The sequence below is a fragment of the Pseudomyrmex gracilis genome, unplaced genomic scaffold, assembly GCF_002006095.1.
Source record: "Pseudomyrmex gracilis isolate BER0280 unplaced genomic scaffold, ASM200609v1 scaffold_23, whole genome shotgun sequence".
In the NCBI taxonomy this organism is placed as follows: domain Eukaryota; kingdom Metazoa; phylum Arthropoda; class Insecta; order Hymenoptera; family Formicidae; genus Pseudomyrmex; species Pseudomyrmex gracilis.
In genome coordinates this window covers 142,619-164,800 of record NW_018020607.1, presented here as the reverse complement: position 1 = coordinate 164,800, position 22,182 = coordinate 142,619, and the positions used below count along the sequence as shown (strand labels likewise).

Sequence of the window (22,182 nt, the reverse complement as noted above, 5' to 3'; positions counted from 1 at the left end):
AATTTTTTTTTTTTTTTTTTTTTTTTTTTTTACATAATAGTCGGCGCTGTCTCCCCCGCGTCTGATTTATCGGCGATGTCGATTGGTATTCTCGCGCCGCTCGCGCGTTGAATAATTGTCGCTATTAATAACTGCGAATTCAATTCTCCGGTTCAATATCTACACCGGGACGAAAGACGTCTCGGAGAGAGCCGCGCCTTCTCCGCAATCTCTCCCTCTTTCTCGCGTTCGTTTGATGCGCGCCTCGCCTCGAGAGAAAAGCGCGAGAGAATATTCTAAAATCCATAAACCGACGCGTCCCCATCCCCTCTCGGAGGGAAAAAATCCCTCCCCCCGATAGCGCCCGATCAACGATAAGAGAGTTATTACCCGGTCGTAAATTACAATCGGTTTCTTATCTCGCTACGTGGCGTTACAAATTATCGGCTTTGTATCGAGAGATCAGCAGTCGGAAAGCGCAGCCGAGAGATCGATCGCCGATCTCGCTGCGTACACGTGTATTCATTTTGATAGTTAGCGTGCGGGATATTAGAAAAGAGCTAACATATTATACACAGAGATGGAGGTTAAAAAGGTCTTCAAAATGCGTTTCGTGTCGAGGAAAACAATTTTGCAAACACGAACCTCGATATCCACAGTCTCGATACTTTTTCGAACGTTTTATTTATCACCTTTTAAAATGACTAATCGCGCACTTCTCTTATCTTGAGTGTTTTAACAGCGTGCGGAAATATCAACACGTTTCGTGTTTACTTAATGAAATCGCTTTGACTGTACAACTGAATAATACTATTATTAACAAACCGCTCCTATTGATTTACACAGTCAATTAACGCGACATTTTTCATCTCGGCGGAGCAGCAAGGCGCTCCCGCCTTATGAGAAAAGTAACGCGTGCGGTAACTTCACTTATCTAACAAAAGTCGATGCCGACGAAAAGACTCTTCGAGTTTCCATTCAGTTATCCACTGTGTAACGCTGCTTGATGCAGATGATAACAATCGAAGAGTATTAATTGCAAATTCAACTCGCGTGTAATTTCTAACCACAGTGTGAATATCAAATTACAAAGTAAAATAATATAATAATATATAATAAAATATAATAAATAAAAAAATTTGAAAAAGTGGAGATTGAAATTCTCAATGACGTTTCTCAATTAAGCTTCCGGATTTCATTTCGGGACGATGGAGAAGTGACTTCTCTCTCGGGTTAGATAAGTGAAGGCGGAGTTTATCGAGGGCCGCGCACAGGCCGGGCGGCGATTCCGCTCCGCGCGCGCGAACGCGCTCGTTACGCGCGAGTACGAAAACTCGATTATGCAACGGTTCGTTACCTTGATACTGTCGTAGCAGGCGGTGACCCGTCCATTCTGCACCTCGACGTTAGCCGGCGGATGAGCGAACTTGCACTCCGTGTCGGGTCTGGTGCACTTGTTGCGCTGGAACTCCCTGCAAACCTCCAACTGGAGCCACCGCGAGTCCTTGCCGTTCAGTAGGTTATTCATGTTGACCATTGCCATCCTTCCACTCTTTCGGAAGACCGAGAATCCTGCGTTACGCTCCTTGGACTTCTACCGCGCGCGCGAGAGAGAGAGCAAGTCCCGAACTCTCTCTTTACCACTGACTTCACCACAGAGAGAGACTACTCTTCGTTTTCCGCTTCGCTCTCTCTAAATTCTTCCACGTGATGGCCGGCTCTTCCTTTTGCTTCTGCACTCGCGTCGACTGATCTTGCCGGCAACGATATATACGTTTTCGATTTATAGACTACGACTACCACTTCGCGAGACGAGCTCGTCGGCACTTGTTCGCGGGATTTCGCGACGTCCAGCACTGAACCCTTTCGTTCCACCACTTCGTCTCGTTCTCTCACCCCACCTCTCTCGCTCCTCTTTCGATCTCTCTCTCTCTCTCTCTCTCTCACTCTCTCACTCTCTCTCTCTCACTCGCTCGCTCACTTTCTCCCACCGTTCGCACACCGGACTCACACACACGCGCACGCTGCGCGAAATCCCGCGAGTGCCTCGGAGTCGTGAAACAACTTCAAAACTGGTATACCTTACGACAGATCTCCCGTTTAAGCGCGATGCGATGATCTTAATGTCCGATGAACGCACGACGTCTAGCGACGACGCACGGTTGCTTTTCCTGGATATTCCGCGTGGGAAACTTCGTACCGCGTCTCGCGATCTCGTGTCTTCCTCACCCTCGGAACCGGCGCGCTTAACCTTGTCGTCGTGTTGTTATCGCGCGTTATTTTATCAGCGCGAATCGTCGTCTCGCGAATCGGGGACTCGCGTTTATCAGCAACGTCGGCTTGTTTTCAAGCGTGGCTTATCGCTTCTTTCTCGCTCTCGATATCGACTCCGGCGAGTTGAGGAATGCGTCGTGGCTCTTTTAAAATTCTTTGTTCTCGTTTAGGCCGAGACGTGTGTGAAAGAGGCAAATACTACACGCGCTTACCCGTTCGATAATCTTCCGAGAAAGGTGATAAAAGTCGGGGGAGAGGATGAATATAGATATATCTCGTCGGAGGGGGAGAAGGGAAAAAGAAGAAGCGAAGAGGTGAAGCTATATATCGACAGCGATTAGGCTCAGGCGGCCCCGTTCGGTTTTAGGCGAGATGGTGGCCACTATTCCTGGTGATAAGACGATGGCGTAAGGTCGTCGATCTTGTCTATCGACTCCTTTCTCTCTCTCTCTCTCGTTCACTCTATACTTCTTGTCCTCTCTCGATCTTGCAGCGTGCCGCACTCGAGAAGCTGTAGCCGGGCGTAGTAGTAGTGGTAGTAGTAGCGGTAGTAATAGTAGTAATAGTAGTAGTGGCGGTGGTAGTAGTAGTCGAGCAAAGCTTGAAAGCCTTCGAAGCTAAACGTCGACCAGTAGGAGTGTGCTCTCTAGGCTCGCGCGCTTTTGTACCGAGTATCTCTCTCTCCCTCTCTCTCTTCTTTTATACACACAGGCTGCAGTTGGTCGCCGCTGAGGGTGTACGGGCGCGCGTGTGTGTGTATATGTGTTTGCCTACGTATGCGTGTCTCGAAAAGCCGGTCGTGGCGTCCTTCAAGCCGGTTTCAAACCAACGCGTGTGTCTCGCGAGTCTACTGGAAGGAGCGGGACGGTGATGGTGATGCTGGAGTACGAGATCCGTGTTCACCACGGAGGTCTGCCGATACCGTTGCTGATAAGATGGTAGGAAGAGCAGGCGGGAGATGTAGGCGGGTGAGCCGCTCCGTGCGTGAAAAGGTGGAGATAATCCTTACGCGCCGTCCTGCCGGTGCCGGGGAGAACGGCGGCGCGCGGATCGGTTGTTTCGGAACTTCACGGAGATGAGGACAGAGCCGGGAATGTGGACGAGATGCCGACGCCGGATGCAGACGTCGAAGAAGCGTGCAAAGATAGTGATGATGGAGACGGACTGGAGAAGAGAAGAGTGTAAGCTCGTGAAGACGGCGGGCGACAAAGCGGGCGTAGTGGCGAAAAGAGAGGGTGAAGGTCCGGCGGCTGGGTCGCGCCCTGGGCTCCGGGTCGTGTCGGGGTCGGACCCGAACAGAAGAAGAGAGGCAAGGGTTCCAGGAGTGCAACGGAGAGGGAAAGGCTCGGCGAGACAGAGAGAAAAAGGGGGGAGTTTTCGGGGGGGTAGGTAGGACAGGGCAGGGCGGGGGGGATCGGGAGGGGAAGGAGAGAATTGCGAGTTAGCGAGTGACGTTGCGCTTCCGTTCCTCGGATTTACGTCATTTATTTGGTGCGCTGCTGGGCTCCTCCCGCACGGTCGAACTCCGGTTCCTGCTGTTCTGGAAACATACCAAAAGCGAAAACTCGCGTTACTGCGGATGCAAAGGCTTAAAATGCTTTCTGTTTCTGGGGCTTCTGAACGCGTGGGTCCGTGGGGGGGAGACGAGTGGGAATCGGGATGGAAGGAGGGTGGGGTTAAGCGCAAGCCGCGAACAGACAGACAGATAGATAGAGTCGGAAAAGCGCAGAAACTACGCAATGCACAAGCACGCTCGAGCAAACGACAGACATTATCAATGTCGAGATTACGGTCGTCGTCGTCGTCATTGTTGTCGCGGAAAATATCGGCGGACAGATAACGCGGGTCGCGCACGCACAAAGACCTGCCTCACACACATGAGTGCCGATTAGAAAAGCACACACTCCCTGAGACGTGCAAAATCTGCGGTAACGGTTCGTTGATGGACGTTGAGCGAAGACGTTCCATGCGCATCTTCGTGTAAATGCGCACAATTGCAAAAATCTTTCATTGTTTCTCTCTTTTTTCTCGCTTCGGCGAGAGTTTGTGTTTAAATTCAGATATCGACAGCAGGTTGTTTTTACTCGGCTCGAGTATCAGCGGCAAAAATATATCGCCACTCGTAGAATATTACGGAAACATTGTAGGAATCAACTCTGTATAATCGATCGAACGCGTCGACTGCCCGCGCGTGAATGAAAAACGCCGTGTATAATTTAATCATTCTAGTCGTGAAAACTCGGAAACGCGTCATAACTCTTGGCGATTTCGCGCGTACATTAGCCGGAGAAAAACTGTGTTTGCTTATGTGCAGCATAAACATCGGAGCGCGAAGCGTTTCCAGGGTGAAACCAAGTGAGGAGAAGGGGGTGGAAAAAGACGCGTCGCGCGTTTTATGTACGACGACGTGGAGACAGTTAAGGCGAAGAAAAAGGCACGCGCGCCGCGGCCAGGGACTGTAGTACAATTTTCCGTCGTGCAAGTAAGCCGCTTACGAAAAGCGGGGCTTGGGAGTCGCCGTTTCTCATGTTACCTGGCACGAGTTATGGCGACGTGTGTGTACGTGTATGTGTGTGCGCGCGCGCGCGCGTCCGGCGGCGCACACGACGACGAAACGGCCGCGCCGGCAAAGAAAAACGTTTCGAGCCGCGATCGTTTGTTTTCACCGGGATTCCGCGCGTCCGCCGAGAATCGCTGAAATAACGCCGCGCGAAGTCTCCGCCAAGTCTCGCCATCATTCGACGTCAAACACAATAATTGTCACGTGCTCGAAGAAGGAGCACACGTATGTTACTCATAAATTAATTCTCTCGCGTAATGCGAGACAATTTGACAAATACAATGCGAATGCTATTTTGTCGAGCTTGTTATCCTTACAAATTCGCCACTTTTTTTGTGCCAAATGATTACACGTAATAATCGTAGAATAAATTTAATGCCAATTAAATACAACTAAAAATTTAATGCCAATTAAATACAACTAAAAATTTAGTTCTCCGATAAAAGAATAACATTTTGTTGCAATTTGGCGCTTGATCTTTTTAAAAATATAACAAACGTACGAACTAGTCCGCGATATTTAAAATTTCAACATCGCGGACTAGTTTTTTATTTACATCAAATATAAAAAACATGTATTTTTACTTAAAATCTCAAATAATTCAGCGTTAGCGAGCGAGTTTCAGACGAAACTCGCGTCGCTGAGGGACGGTGATCCGATCCGCGTGCCATTTCGTTGATCTCGAGCGAGACGTTGATATTATACCGTCGCGACATGAAACTTTGATCGGGGAAAAACGAGTCGGTCGGCTTTATTAATAATTATTACGCGAGACGAAAAGCCGAGAGCCGAGCGGACGCACAGAGGAGGCTAACGTACAAATCCTTCTCTTTCTTCTCGTGACTCGCGTGCTCGAGAGAGCCCGCGCGCTTTGTCGCTCGTCTATCCCTTTCTCGTTCGCTCTCTCGCTCTCTCTCTCTCTCTCTCTCTCTCTCTCTCTCTCTCTCTCTCTCTCGTTCTGCCGGTCGAATCAATATACGTGCACGAATGCGGCTTCGAGCTTCGTCCACTTCTTCTTTCACGTGACTACCGCAGGAAAGAGGGCCGGCCGAATCAATATCTCACACAGACGTTTTCGACCTCGTCCTCGTCGCTGTCGCCGCGAGCTCCTCGTACCCTTCGAAGGTCGTTCTCATCGTCCGAGCCGAATCCGACTATGCAAAACTGAATCTCTAATTAACCTCCCTTGTGTCCCTCTCCTTTTTCCCCCGAGCGGATAAACGTGGCGCGCGCGCGCGAACACGACTCTGTCTATCGCGCGCACGTGTGTGGATCACGTGTGTCGAATGTGTGCAGGACGCTGTGTATCACGACGCTGCGTTCGACGATGTTGTTGTACACACAGATCGACGCTTACCGCGCGCGTATTAAATTATGTGCCAACGCTCATTACGAGTTGAGGAGAGCGCGGGATTCTTTTTGCGCAACGCAAATTAAATCACCTCGGAGGATTCACTCGCTTCACAATCCTACGATCTATCCCACTGGGACGCATCCAACTTGAATTTTTATCCGATCGAGAAAGATACGAAACAGGACGATACGTACTGAATTTTTTCTTTTTCTTTTTATTAATAATTTTATCAAGTTTGTTTAATTTCGCATTATGGGAACTTATTTATTTGCCGATCGTTCGTGCGCACCGCGTTATTTTACAATATTAAATGCACGTGCTAAATTCAGTTGGAGTCAAAAGCGATTTATCGATAACAAAGCTCATTTAATTTTCAGTTGTAAAAGTTATATTTTCTGAATATTTTGCACGACGTTCAAAGTGAACGTTGTAAAAAAAAAAAGAAGATGAATGATGGTTTCCTCTCACTCTCTCTCTCTCTCTCTCTCTCTCTCTCTCTCTCGCTCACTCGCGTCGATATCACAATTGCGGATATAGCCAGAGATGCGGTTTCTGCATTGCGAACTTTTATTTGCCGGCCGGTTCATTTATAACGTCGCCGTTATAATGCACCGGGTCGGATACGTGATTGCGGTCGATTGGACAAATCCGTCGACGGAGCGCCGCGGCGATTCGATCGGCGAGGGATGAGCGCGCGAGAGGGGTAGCTTTATACGTAAATAAAGAGACGCGCGCGAACGAGAGAGAGAGAGAGAGAGAGAGAGAGAGAGAGAGGGAGACAGCGGTGAGATAGAAAAAATGATTTTTAACATTTCCGATAGATTGCGCCTGATTACCCGGAGCATACGAGCAGGCACGTGCACAACTCGCTCTTCCTCTCTTTGCACGCACGGGATGCAAGCAGCGTGTGTGCATGAGCACGCCTCCGCTCATTCGATGGGGTTTCCCTTTGTGCGCGAGACCGAGAATAAAGTAAAAAGAAGAGCGAAATTAACGGAATGAAACAATGGAAACGACCGGGCTTAAGGGTTGCTGCCGGCTGTGTAATGGAATTAGATCCGATTAAATTAGCTAAAAGGATTTCGGCTATGTACCGAAGAAGCAAAGTACGTTTTTCGATATTATCGTATTTTTCTCTGTTTCTCTCTCTCTCTCTCCCTCTCTCTAGTGGGACACAAGCTCGCGCGTTCTCGAAGTAACGCGACCCTAACAAGTGTATTTACGCGAGTTACATATCGCGCTTGCACGTACCGGAGTAAATCTTTTTCTGTTTTGCTCGAAAACACAAAAATTTGAATGAGAAACGCTGTGAAAATTTTTTAAATTAAAAATTAATTGAGTTGCCACGTGTTTTTTGAAACTAATTTTACTCCGGAATATAAATGCGTGTGGTCTCTGAAAATGACGCAAGCTGGGTAAAAACACGCGTAGAAATTAGATGCGCGCAAATTGGTAACATCATAAATAGCAATTAAAATTGAACTTGCTCTGTAAGATCTTCGATTGTTTTGAGACAACAACACACACAGAGCCAGCGATAAAATACCTTACACACATACACTCCTTTTCATCTGATATTTTATTGTAGACAATTGGCACAATCGCATCTCCCAAATAAGGTAATGGGAACGACCGGACGGTAGTTAAATGCGAATTTTCTATCAATTTAAATATAACGACTTGCCTTATTTAAGATACGAGACCTTTGATCGGCAGTTTATTTTGAAACAAGACAGCGGAAAGAAGAAGGGAGATTCGCAGAAAATGTTCGACGAAAAGAGGCTCTCGAGAACTTTTCCGCGGGGGCAATGGAGATCTGAGCAAACACGATGCCGCGCGCGCACACGGTAGTAAGTGGATCTTTTTGAAGGGGTTTTAGAATTCATGCAGGAACGTTGTCGTAAAAATAACACACACGGCTGCGCGCCCGCATCGTCTTATGTGCATCACCGAACGCGCGCACCGGTACAAATTCGTACGCGCTATTTTACGGTACTTTTTTGCGCGTCCGTAACGCGTGTGCACAGCCGAGAAAACGAAATGCGCGCAGAGAGAGAACGCGCGTCTCTTCTTGAACAGACTGTCTTGTGTTTATCTTCGCCCTGCTAGGTCTGAAATCTCATCGAATGTTTTGCGTAATTTGCGTTAGCTTTTCAGACGTTTTTTTTTTCTTATTTATTTCTGTGTGAAGTTTTTTTTCTACTTTTTTCCGATATGAATTTTTGAACTATATTCGGAATTTGCAGATCTACGATCGTAACGCGCGCCAATATCGAGAAATAAAAAAAGCTACGTATTTACCTTGATGTAACAAAGCGACATACGTGGGACGGTCTGTCTCTCTACGTAAATGAGAATGTAGATACAGAGGAACGCTCTTCCGTGTCGCGAAACTGCCGAGAAAGTTGCGGAGGAAGACCGGAAACACGGTCGCGCACCAGCCGAAATTCTCTTCATTAGGGAAGTTATCGGCCGAACAAAGTGCTGCGCGCGAGCGTAAGAAGTAATTGACATTCTGTATCGCGCCCGGATAATAATTAGCTTTCGCGAGCTCGCGTACGATGTAATTTGTTTTGCAACAAGCGCACGCGCGCATTGCCCGTCCGACTTCGAATTACGCGAATCGCGCTATTTCACCGTGAGCGTAATTAGACCTTTCCTCTCCCCACTTTCGGAGTGCCGCGCTTGTACAGTCGGCACTTCGCGTCGAATTTTCATCGTATTCGCTCATTGTTAGACGAATCGCGATAACGCTATTCTCCCGCGCAAGTTTCGATATTTTCTCGAATAAGGTCGCAAGTACGACTGGTCGAACATTTGTTAAAAAAATAATTGTAACAAAGGTATTTATACAAGTTGAAAAAACTAATAATTAAACAAATTCGAGAGACAGATCGGTTTCAAATTTTATTAATTTCGAAATTTACGCTGAAAATGGAGATACTCACGCGATTCTAACATTGCGTTGTTGCGTCAAATATTCGTTCAAAAATTCAAATTTTCCGTAAAAAGATACAACCGAAATTGAACCTTTGTCAAAAGTGGGACGTAGTCTTAAATAAGACTGTGACCTACAACTGGTATGGAAAATCGTTAATTGGAGTTAATTAAACTCGTCTCTTCCACACGTAACTCTTCCACATGAAGATTTTATGACCGAATTCAACGTATTATCGCGCATAAAATGGACTCGGTTTCTCGTCTATTAGTACGAGCGCGCGAAGTGGCGTGAAAACTATGCGAGGCAGCGAGCGAAACAAACGAAAAATTAAACGTCTAAAATTTATGCTAACGTAAACTGCATTGTGTGCGCGACTACACGCTACGCACAGTTTACGTTTCGCTGAAAAGCAAGCGGACTTACAAGCAACGCGAGTGTGTGTATTGTGTGAGTAGACCGTGTCACACATTTGCATTTTCATATTTATATACTCGCGAACTATAGTCGATGAGTAATTCGCGCGAGACAATCTTATAATGTGCGCTGTGCGCGCTAATTTGTTATTTAAGCGACGAGAATCGGAAGGCAAACCGAGAGGAGAGAAAACGTCTCGCGGGACTCGATTTTATCTTTCGGAAAACCCGGACAATGAGGAAGTCTGCCCTAAAGCGAAAGCGCCACACGCATAAAGCCGAAGCATTATCAACCGAATGGAAAACAATGGCGATATTGATCGCCGATTCGCCGTGGCATGCATCCTCCGACGTTCGAGTGCGGCTCGATGCGGCCGTAAATGCACCACCTATGCCCGACTTTACGTTCACACTTTCGACATTTAAGTGCCTATGAACTAACATGTTGTCGCTGAGATTCCATACTGAGAGAGAGAAAGAGAGAACGTGTTTTATGACAAATATCTACCGCTCCGAAAATTATAACTGTGAAGCTTTCCACTGTTTCGGGACTCAAACACACATCTGAACTCTCGATAACACTGTAAGATAAATGTCCCGTACTCCAATAGCCTAACATTTAATAACGAGAAATAATTATTAGATATTGAACATAAACATTTTCAGTATTTTAAGTACTTTTTAAAATACGTTTTTAAGTACGAGTTCCTAAATTTTTCGTCATAATTATTTCCTTAAGAAATTTCCAGCCATTGTTCGGTCACTTTATGTGTGAGATATCATTTCTCAATTTTATTATCGAAATTGTATATGAAGAAATATTAAAAACGATGCAACTCACAAAAAGCAGTTTTCAGCTGGAATTTATTTTTAATCTATTTTTAAGTTTGCTTGTAATATCTGATTTGTTGTAATTAAACATTCCAGCAATCTTGTGTTCTTGAAAGATAATATTACCACGGAAAACGTTCGAAAATAAAAATACATAGGCTCGCAAATAATATTAATTTCCCGAGCGAATAGCGCGGAGATGAGAGCGCAACGATAAGAGTAATTTTGGCCGGGCGCGTACGCGAGCGCTCGTATATTCTAATTGTAAAAAAGTGCAAATAATATTGTCCCAGTGGGATGATAGGGTGTCATTAAAAACAAAACAAAACAAAAATAAATAAAAATACCAAATTGTGCGCGAAGAGAAGAAGAAAAATATATATTTGACGCTAGACCGCCAATTCTCATTATATTAGAAACGACATCGCGCGTATCGCGGAGTGTCGCCGCAATATCATTTTTAGCAAAACCGTTGCTACGCGCCCGTGGCTCTGCTCGTCGTCGCGCGCAAATAGGTGCGTGCAATTATACGCAGAATATTTTTTCGTCCCAACGAGCTTCCGGCGTGTGCGCGCGCACGGGCGTTTTCGGAGCTTAAAAGCACGGAGATCAACGATATAGACCGACATTATCCGCGAGCATTAAAAAAAAAAAAAAATCTACCATATCCCGACGGAATGTTACCTCCCGCTTCATTGATGCGAATTACCGGACTATTAAGTGGAATTTTATTTATTAGAACTCTGTTCTGAACGTCGAAAATGACACAAAATATTTTTTTTTTTTTTTTTTTTTTTTTTTTACCTGTAATATATTCGTTTCAGCACAAATTACATAATAAATATTGTGTCTCTTGTGATGATAAATACACAAATAGCGACATTGTCGCAATCCTAAATAATGCACGGTAAACGTGGCATTAATAATTCGAAATACAACTATTCGCAAAATTAATAATTGACCTTATGCATACGTAATTAAAGACGTAATTTATCAAATATATAATTTATGAAAACGAGATTGAAAATGTATGACAAAATAAATTTATGGAAATTGTGACACATGCGGAAAAGTAGACGCGTCTATAATATGCGTGCGTAATGCATGTTATAATGCATTTAAAACGTTTTTTTATGTAATTAGTCTCTCATTTATATTTTTTGTCACTGTAACTATCTTTCAACTAGGACCAGTAACAAAGTATCTAAGAGATATCGTTCGACGTACGTAGAGAGCAAAGTGTCAACAATTTTCCTCAATAAAAATTATTCTCCGTCCGGAAAACACCGAAGACATCGAATGCAGAAAAATTTCTCCGGCCGTCGCGCAGATTGGAGAGTGAAGTGCAATTAGAACGCGAAATTGGTCGCGTGTGAGAGAGCGAGGGGTTAAAAAACCGCTCAAAAGCAATTTGACGTGGCGCGGATGCATCGGGCCGCTTTGAAGCCATAAATTCGCGAGGGTGCGCAATTGCGGGTGCGACAGAGACGGGGGAGAGAGGGCATCCGCGCACCGTCCAATCGGACGTTGCGCTCTGGCTGCTCGTTCATGCATTTCAACGCTTGCAAATCATTCATTCCGACTCATTGTCGGCAAGTCGGCCGCGCTACGCGCGCGTTGTCACTCCTCGCAAAATGCGCGCACACACACACATACACACACACACACACACAAATACAGACAGTCTCTCTCTTTCTCTCGTTCTCTCTTTTTCTCTCGCTCGCGCGCCATGAAATACCTCGGCAAAGTACACCGCGGGGATAGGGGAACAAGGATCGTGCCCTTGAATATTTATCGTTTCCGCGGGATCGAATTCTGCGCATCGACGAGCGCAGCACGCGAACTGGCGCGAAAACGCAGTCATTACGCCGCAACCGAGCCGCGAATCGGAATAACCGTGATCATTAGTCGGAAACTGCGCCGAAAAAAAAAAAAGAAACGTATTGAACATGAGAGAACGGCCCGCGAGATTATTCGTCTCGTTCGATTGTTGTGACACTTCGCGTCAAATTGTTTAAGTATTTAGAAGAGCGGTCTATTAATACAGCTCGCGCCATTATGATTTAATCATGTATGTTTGTTTGCGTTAATGTTAGTTATTAATAAGCGCGATTTCGCGTACTAATCACGTTAGCATGATACACGGCTATATAAATTAATCCACCCGTAAACAACAACCATGCGCGGCTTAAATGTAAAATATCATTAAATCACTATATTCGTAAAACTGTATTTATTTAGACGGGAACAATAAAACGTGCGATCTGCTACTGTTTTCTCGTTTATTTGTCATCTACTCGCATTTCAATGAGGTTAAAAGCCTTCTGAATTATTCGCGAACGAGATGTATGCATGTATTTACGCAGTCGGTTGTATAGCTTCATTAGTGATCGATCCCGTCCCGGGCGAAAATGGGAGCAGAGTTCCTTAACGACCTTTGTTATTTTTAAGCGCGCAATCGAACGTCGATTGCGCAATTTTTTTTTTCTTTTTGTTCAGCGTGCCACAGCGAGAACGAAGGAAGCGAAAAATTTTTTTTTTTCACACTTTGACATTTGTCTGTCTCGTGTAACTTTTTTTTTATTTCAGCGCGAAAAATCATGAAATTTTGCCGCGGGAAATTCGCGCGAAAAAAAAATGTAACGCGAAAGAGGACAATTACGCGCGATAAAACTCGCGCCGAAATACATCCCGAACGTCAAATAATATTCTCTCTCTCTTTCTCTCTCACGCGTTACGACACCGTGCTGGACGTGTGCTGGAAATCGTATCGGCTATGAACTCCCGATCGTTCACAGATCGCGAAGAAGGGAAGGTCAACAGGCCACGACAAGAAGAGGGGTCGCCGCACGGAAAGAGAAGACTGGAGTGTGAGAAAGAGAAGAAGGGGGAAAAGAGAAAGAGAGAGAGAAGTTACAGCCGAGACTGTGAGTTCGTTCGAGCATCCCAAAAAAGGGGAACGCAAGAACGCCCGTGGATTTACGTTGATGTATTGCCCCCGAGGTGAGCGAGAAAGAGAAAGGACCGACGGAGAGAAAGGAGGGAGAATAAAACGGACGGAGAAGAGGAGGGCGGGGATAAGGGGGGAGAAATATTTGTAGGTTATGCCGGGCGGGTCAACGCCACCCGCCTGTTTCTCGCGAGAGAGCAGCCTGTCATGAGACTAAAATTAAAACGAGGCGCACCCCGTGTGCCAACACGTGTGTGTCAGGAGTTGTGCTTACAGTATAAATCACATATCAGTATTCTATTGATGAGAGATACCATTCTATGTATGACATCGTCGCTTCAATTTCGATATCAATCGATATCTTGACATCAGCGATATTTTAGCTGTGATATAGATAATATTGATTCCCAAGACAATGTGAATTTTTTATCCATATTTTTTTTTTTTTTTATATCTGATAATTTATTTGCGTCGAAAATTATTGGGTCATTAGATGTATAGAAACTGTTCTATTTTGTTGAATAATTAAATAATTGGCGATTGAGCAAACGCACAGTTTTGTGATGTATGATGTATTTACGGTAAATATATTTATTATTTGAACAACGCAAACAATAGTGCGTGTTTTGTTCCGAGAATTTGGGAAAATTTATATATTTATTTTAATCATTTATCAGATATATCGCAAACATGTTGAGAGAGACAGAGAGAATAAAAAAATATCCTCTTTAACACACATGTATAAATAATATATTCTTTCACTTCGCGAGAAGATGTGACGCGTTCTGCATTTATGCGATTGTTCGCGCTGCTATACTATCGTCGTTGCTTTTGCCGCTTTTGTGCGCTTTCAGGCGCAACAACTTGCGCCACTCGACGTTACGCGCGCGACCCTGGAATTACGTCGCCATCCTCGAGTATACACGCGTCACCCTTTTGTGTGTTCCCACCCCTCGGTGCTTTTCCCCGCGCTAAAGATTAATGCGTACAGGAGCTAACCGTGAAACGCGGCAATCAGCATCGCGAAATCGGCAATCGATCGTATTCCTCAACAAGAGCTTTACTTAATCAAAACTCGATTACAGACTACTTATGTATCTGTCACTTCGCAAATTTAATTAATTAAAACCGAGTTTCGCCGTCAAGGCGAATCCCACTTTGTAATTAACCGAGGTATAAAGGTTCTGTAATCAATCGTTCAGTTTAACTCTCTTTTTCGCGAGATCGATATTTTCAATATTGATTAAACATCCTTGTTTGATGAACTACATTTTTATTCAAGTTTTTATTCACGGAACAATATTACATTCTGGCTATTGCCGTATTTTACGATAATCGCGTGTGTTAGTATGCGCGTGTAACTCAATATCCCTATCCTCCGAGAGAGAGATCGATCGATCGATCGAACGCTCCTTTAGAACGAGAGTCGCTGTCGGAAGTGGAAAACCCGCGGGCTAGATGCGTCCTTTTCGTATTATTGATCTCAGCGTGACCGTCAATAAGTTCAATGTGTCGCGCGCCGTCGAATGGACGCGATTAAACGACGACGAAGCGACGTTATCGCGAGAGCGATTAAACAAAGTGAGTTGGCACATTGCTAATAATTTGTCAAACATGTTTTTAAAAAACTTGTTCAGTTAAATATTAATACTACGACTTGAATTTGTATATTTTTAACATTATTTTTCTCTCAAAGCGTGAAACGAACTAGATATTATTTCTCTCCAAAAGATGAATGTTCTTGTAATAAAAGATGTCCTTTAGCATTCTCTTTTTCGCATTTTATAAATTTTTTTTTTTTTTTTTTGCACTCGTTAGAAAGTTATTTATTCTCTCAGCGCAATTTCCTAGTGTTTTTTGCAATTCTCTAAATTAAATTTCATGTTGTACATATTAGAGAGCCGTTAAAAGCATTTCAAGAGATAATATCTGAAAATAAAAGATAACATTTTTCAAGTTATTTAACATAATAAAAAGTGAAAGTGTGTGTGTGCACATTATGATATATAATTTTTCACTAATGTGTATAAAATATTCCAGCAAAAATCAACAGTAATTTTTACACGAATTTTGACCAGCAAAAAAATACATCACGTACGAGATGAAATTTTCACTGAGGTGAAACACAACTCGAAATCAACAAACAAGCAATGTCAAAGCGAATCTTGTACATGCCAAATAGACAAGAGACTATATATAAAGTCTATTTTCAAACTGAGAGAGATACAAACGAAAGGTCGAGATATCTAACAAATGTCAATTTATAATCTCTTTAACGGAAGATTATGCTCTAGAGAATTTCCTTATAATTTAAAAGAACAATTAGAGCAAACTGTTTTACATTAAAAATAATTTACGTTAATTTTATATATAAGCAGTCATTACGAAAATTGATATAACGTTTCGAAAAAACAATTAACAAAATTCTAACGTACAAGATAATTACTTTTGCAAGAATATTTACGAATTATCACGTAATGCGGAATTACATTGTCACCTACATTAAGAGACAAAATTTCGTTTCGCGCGATGAGTAGTGTGAATTTCAATAATTGTCAATCAAAAATCAAAATCGAAACTTCAAACGCTTCGGACGAACAACTACCGCCGTGTTCTAAAATAACAGAGTTAATTTTGCAAGAGAAAATTTACGGATCAACACGTTGTCACCTACTTCAAGAGAGAGAGAGAGAGACAGAGAGGAAACTTTATTCACACCTGTGCGTCGCGCAAGCGTAAATTTCAATTATTGTCAAACCGAAAACCTAAATTGTTCTCAAATACAACGTTTCGTAGAAACAAATTGCCGCAGGCTACTCTAAAGTAAGAGAATTAATTTCGCGAAAATATTTACGGATCACCACGACGGGATTGCGCGCATTATCAAAGAGAGGAAATTTTATTCGCACCTGCGCGTCGTGTAGCGTAAATTTTGCTTATTGCGAACCAAAAGATCGTAAGGCGATTCCACAAATATATCAAGACTGTCGGGCAGTCTGCCTGGGATGGATTCGCACATACGTTGCGTCAGGCAACGTATGTGTTACCGAGCGTCAATTTCTTACACGGTCGCCGACGATGATGTCACGGAATAATTCTTCGCGATGACGTCGCTGAGAAAAAAATTGCGCGCATTTACCGATGCGCCAAATATTTATTATAACTCCAGACGCGAATCGTAAATTTCGATTACTTGACTGTTCAACGAGACGCGCGCGTTTTGCAACCTTCGATCGCGGACGAGCGCGCGAGTTGTAAACTCGCGAGCGCACATGTCGAATTGTTGCTACATGGAATTTTTCGCTGTACGTACTTCCCGGCTGACGTAAACTTCCGGCGGTTACTTCCACACACAGCGCTCATTGAATGAGAGAGTTCTCGTTCGTCGGAATGGGAGACGGAAAATTAAAGTCGCGAACGCGAGCAAATACAAAAGGAATAACGAAAAAAAAAACGTGCTACTTTTAAATGCGGAATAGTCGCTAAATTTACGTTTCTCGCACTCCATCCGTCTGTGCAACCGCTCTTTAAAAACCTATCTGCGTAGGTATAATATGTTTTTAGAACGTTTTACCTATATGTTTTTCTCTCTTATTTTTTGTTTGCCTTGTTTATAAATGTGTCATCGTGTCAAGTCCGTAAATAAACAATCGTAACACACACGTGTGTCTTTCAAAAGATTGTATTTTTATCGCTTGAAATTTAAATAAATTCAACAAACGGCGTGTGTTTTCGGAATTCGAAACAATGCGACGGGAGACGAACACTTGTGTATGACAAAAACCGTTCTTATTCTTCGTGTTATTTCAGTCACAGAGCATTTACAGACGTGGAAATAAATGCCTTTTTAACTCGTCAATTGACCTAACTATTTTGTCACATTAATAATGAAACGTTTTGTCACGTTTGTTACCTCGCGTTTAAACATAAAGTAAAGTCACTTCAAGTCTTCTCATTGTGAAAAAGATATCGATTACACGGGTATTGCTGTAAAGACCTTCGTTAGGTAGCTTCCTATGGGCACTGTAAACACGTGGAAACCCGGCCGGGGCTAAACGCCGGCGCTAAAGAAAAAAAAAAGGTCCTCCGCGCGCAGCAGGGATGTGCCTTGCGAGGTGCGAGGAAGGTCTCAATAGGATAAAAGACGACGAGGTTGGAATGTCAGTGGAACACGCCCAAGGTACGTGTAATTCGATGCGTTTGCGCGTCAACGGCGTGCGCGAGTTTACCTGTGCATATACGCGCGCTTCCTCCTCTTCCTCCTCCATTTTTTCCCTCTTTGCAGCGTGAAAATTATCCACCCGCCGCACGCGTTACGTCACCGTAGAAAAAATATACACCGCGCGATCTCCGCGCTCGCGCGGCTATACGCGGAGAAACGCGATCCGATCGGGGACACGATCAGCGCGTGATGTAAACGCACGCACGCGCGCGCACATACACACATGGTGTAAATATCGCGCGCTGCGACTCGTCGATCGAGGCCGTAAAACGAATCCCGGGGTTTCGAGAGAGCGAGCGAAGGGACCTGAATATATATATATATATATATATATATCGGCGTCCCCTGTAATTCTGACTCTTTCCCGCGTCTCACAGGCGCAAAAAATACATATTACATGTGTGTAATGTACGTTGCTCCATTTTCTGTGGAAATACTCGCGCGCGCGTGCACACGTTATTTGTTGTAAGTTGAAAATATGCTTTGAATCCGTCCAATCTCAAAATTCATTTCAGCCAATTAGTGAAATTAACGGGTAATTAAATGTAAATTGAGAAAATAAACAGTATGTGTGTGCGTACACGTAAACTATATACACACATGCGCGCGCGCGCGCAATTTAGTGATAATATCGCGTAACTTAATCACAATAAATATGTATAAATATATTGTACCCGTTGTATCGTCGTAAGTTGTTATGGTGATTCGTTGGTAACACAGTGAAACAGAGAGAAATAAAAACGTACAAGTGTATCGTGTATTCAGCTTCGTCTCAGTGACTCAGAATAACGCGTCACAGTCAACGACGCGATAAAATTGCGAAATATTTGAAAAAAAAACAAAAAAAAAACAAAACAAATGCGTTCTTACTTCAAAATAAAGCTCCTCGTAGAGTAAATGGTAAATCAAATCGAGTAAAGTTCTCTCCGCACAGTACGTTTGTTTAATAAAAACAATATCGAAAAGCCACCCTTTAATCTTTTGATCTCTCTTCTTCTTTGTTTCTACAAAGACACGAGACTGCACAATTCTCGCGAATGTTGTTTGTAAACAATCGATCCACTTGTTCTCTTTTTAACTTGTGAAGCGCGGTTGAATACGTACAATTTAATTACATCATTACGAGAATGATCTCGAGGCACGAGATGGAGAGAAATGTCGATGCGCCAAATAAAACGCGCGAGAGGAACGTTATTTTCGCGTATGCTCTTTCGGTTGCACAAGGACAAATGCAACGAAATAACACGGAAAAGTGTAACTAACGAACGTTAAAAAAAACTTTCTCAAGAGGTTAGGTTATATACAAAAAATCTTTCGAGCGCTGCTTTTTTTTTATACAAAGAGCAACGATAACGAACACACGCATACATACATACGTACTTTAGTCAGGCCGTGGTTCTCAACGTTCGGCGGTTGATTTAGTCTCGTCACTCCTCTCGTCACCTCAAGCCGCTAGTATATTTCCAACACGAAAGGCTCTCGTGTGTCACCTGATTCACAATTTTACGATGCCGTGAGATAGACCGAAAGAATCGACCGACTTCACGCGCACTTTTTTCTGTCGTGATAGCGCAAATTCGGAGAGAAATCTCGGTGTACGCGCGCGAGGATTGAGGTTACGTGTGCGTTCGTTTCGACGCGACCGTCAACGAACAAGTGAAGTACGCGGCGATATCGCGAACGGCGGCGAGCGAGAGAAAGACGGGCAGAACGGCAATTGTGCGTTTCGAAACGCGGCTATCGCGCGCTGTTACGCGATACATACATAGTTCAACGACGACGGACGGTGATAACGATAAGCACTAACGACCACCAGCGAAAATTCGAGCGACCGTGTCTCGAAACTATCTTGGAGTACTGACTTCAGACGATCGAGACGCAACGCGTTTCCAGCGCCCCGCGCGAGTTACTCGATTTCGCGAGGTTTTTCCTTACGAGTCGCACTTCACGCGATATCGCGCGCTGTTATTTCATTTTTCAGACGCAAAACAAAGACACGATCCAAGTAAGTGCGAATAACTTTTCGATCTTGTTGTTTTTTTTTGTTTTTCTTTTTTATTTAATTTATACGTGTTCTAACCACCGAGAACGTCGAGTTGAGCAAATCGTCGCAGAATTCGCGTAGGTGACTATGTAAGATGGAGAAGAAATAGAGGAGAAAAGAGACGAGCGGAAGAACATTCGCGAAGTTCATGAAAAAGTTTGATTTCATCTTTTTTTTTCCTAATTAAAATGGAATGCGTTTTTACGTGTGCTCATTGCGTGCATAGGACGGTTTTAAATCAAATAACATTGCAAAATACATCGCGCTGCATCAACGATATCATAAATTTGCTTTTTTTTTTTTTTTTTCGAATACACGATCGTTTCTCCCGTTTGCGCTGAATTAATCATTTTCCAACAGTTATAACCGTATTGACAGTTGGATATACGCGACACTCAATTATGCTGCAAACTGTCAATAAAAGTCATCATCTGATCGAGTTAGCAGATATCTTGATTATGTGTTTTTAGTGACTTTTTTGTCGAGCCACACGAACGGCCACGTTCTCTCACGTGGTGATAAAAAATTACGCTTCATCAAACTTATACACGTCGCATGTGCAATAAAAAAACCAACTTTGCTTCATTTTCTTCTTGCGTCCATTTGACTTTCAAATTGTAATACGTCGATCCGACGATTCTCTCGTTTGTAGAGAACACGTTTGTATAAAAATCGGAGATTAAATTATTTGCACCGATGTGTGATTTATTTATTTATTTATTTTGTTTTTTTTTTTTTTTGTCTTTTTTGCTTTGTACTTGCGCACGTAACAATGTTGCATAATTCCGCGACATATGTAACACACAGTATGCAACGGAACGTAATTGTATACATTTCTTTTGTATAACACAAATATATGCGCGAAGTGTAACTCGACGACCTATTTAACATCTTTTAACGACACTGTGTGTGTGTGTTTGGAAATTCACGAGGACTTTCCTGCGTGTGTTTGACTATACTCCCGGAAATAAACCGCGGAAACTGAAGTTTCTATCCTCAAACAATCATAAAGTCACGGCAACTCGCGTCTAAACCCCGGCATCTCCTTGTCAATTGCACACGTGACTCTGCTGTTTACTCGAAAAGTGTTCGTTCGAAAAAAAACAAGCGCGTTATCGCGCGATTATCACGCGCCCCGAGTTTTAACTTTGTTTTTTTTTCTACGAGAACACACACACACACCGTCGGAACGCGACATTGCGAATTCGCTCGCCGAAAGAATCGGAACTTCGAAAAAAAAAAAAACAGTCACGGCGCAATTCTTGCGTTATTCTCGAGCAACGTGACGTCATTCCTCAGCGCGCACACACGTTTACGATATATTAATCACAACATATAAAACGGCACCACGCGATATATATACGCACATACACGCGACGCCCACGCGGAAAACGTCACGTCCATCGCGCGAGTCTCTGCTTCGTCGTTCCCTCATCAGATATTGTACGTTCTTGCTCGTATTTACGATCGGTACCTACACCGCGCGTCACACCCACGCCATCCGTCTCGTGACACACGCGAGAGACACATACATACACGCATACGCACACGCATCGAGGCACACGGTGTTCAACGTGGACAGGTGTGCCCAGTGGGTAAACCACACAGAAATAGAAAACAAAAAAAAAGAAACTTAATGTATGATGTGCATTTACCTTGATCCGAAACACGCGGAACGCTCAGCCGCGATCTTGCCGCGATGTCGGTCACGCGTGGACGCTCGATGATCGTCGTGCGGCGGTGCTCTTCTTCTCTTCTGGTCTCCTCTCTTCGGGATCGACTCGGAAGAGACGACTCCACTTCACCGATCAACAAAACACCAAAGCGAAATTTCTTGTCGGGCACTTAAATATATTTTGTGTATTTATATCCCGCGATTATGTCGAATAACCACCACTGCTCCGGAAAACTCTGTGTCTGACGCCTCTCGGCGCGCTTTCCTCTCCACTTTTTATTTTTACTCCGAAACTTTGCCCCGTTGCGATCTCGCGGGCACGACGCACGCACGGACGTGATGCGTCGTCGTCTGGTCGCAAATCACCGTGCGAGTTGTTTCGCGAATGAAAAAACAAACGACCGCTCTCTGGTATTTTTTTTCCTCTTTCTTTCTCACTCTCTTTCTCTCACGCGTTAGCCGGCTTAAATACCCGTTGCTGACCCGCCGCTGCGATATTCCAACTCATAATCAGCTTTCCCCGATCACACGAGTTCCGCCGTTTCTTTCTCAGATCCGTGCACGCTGCCGCTTTCTCTCTCGCTGCTGTTCGTCCGATGTTACCTCTCTCTCTCTCTCTCTCTTTCTTCCTCTTCCTTCTCTCTCACTCTGTCTCTGCTTTCGCTCCCACGCACCAGATGCGTCTTTGACGTTTCTCTGATGGTCAAACGGAAATGTCAAACGTCGCCGTGTGGGAAGCTTGAACGAGCCGCTAGCGGCTAGGCACGCGCACGACCTGGACGACGAAAAGTTGCGGCAACGACGAACGACGGCGACGACGACGACGACGTGGATGACGAAGATGACGACGACGACGACGACGACGGCGTACTACGTGTCGCGACGATGACGACGGCAGTAGTAACGGCGGCGGCGGCAGCAAGCTGCGGCTGCGACGTC

At 44.2% G+C, this 22,182-nt stretch overlaps 1 protein-coding gene across 6 annotated transcripts in view; it reads right to left on the bottom strand.

The window, feature by feature from the left end:
• The window catches only part of LOC109851976 (protein muscleblind), a 359,227-nt gene extending 337,154 nt beyond the window's left edge, over positions 1-22,073 (bottom strand). For 2 of the 6 annotated variants that reach the window (XM_020422631.1, XM_020422636.1), the window contains exons 1-3: positions 21,224-22,073; positions 2,061-3,793; positions 1,337-1,727 (exon numbers count right to left, since the gene is read on the bottom strand). In XM_020422631.1, coding sequence (XP_020278220.1) covers positions 1,337-1,522 — 186 coding nt within the window. In that variant the 5' untranslated portion in view covers positions 1,523-1,727; positions 2,061-3,793; positions 21,224-22,073. Of the gene's footprint in view, positions 1-1,336; positions 1,733-2,060; positions 3,794-18,904; positions 19,181-20,144; positions 20,213-21,223 lie in introns of those variants that run through there. The other 4 variants (XM_020422633.1, XM_020422635.1, XM_020422632.1 and 1 more) reach the window with 4 other exon arrangements.
• Positions 22,074-22,182: the final 109 nt, after the last annotated feature.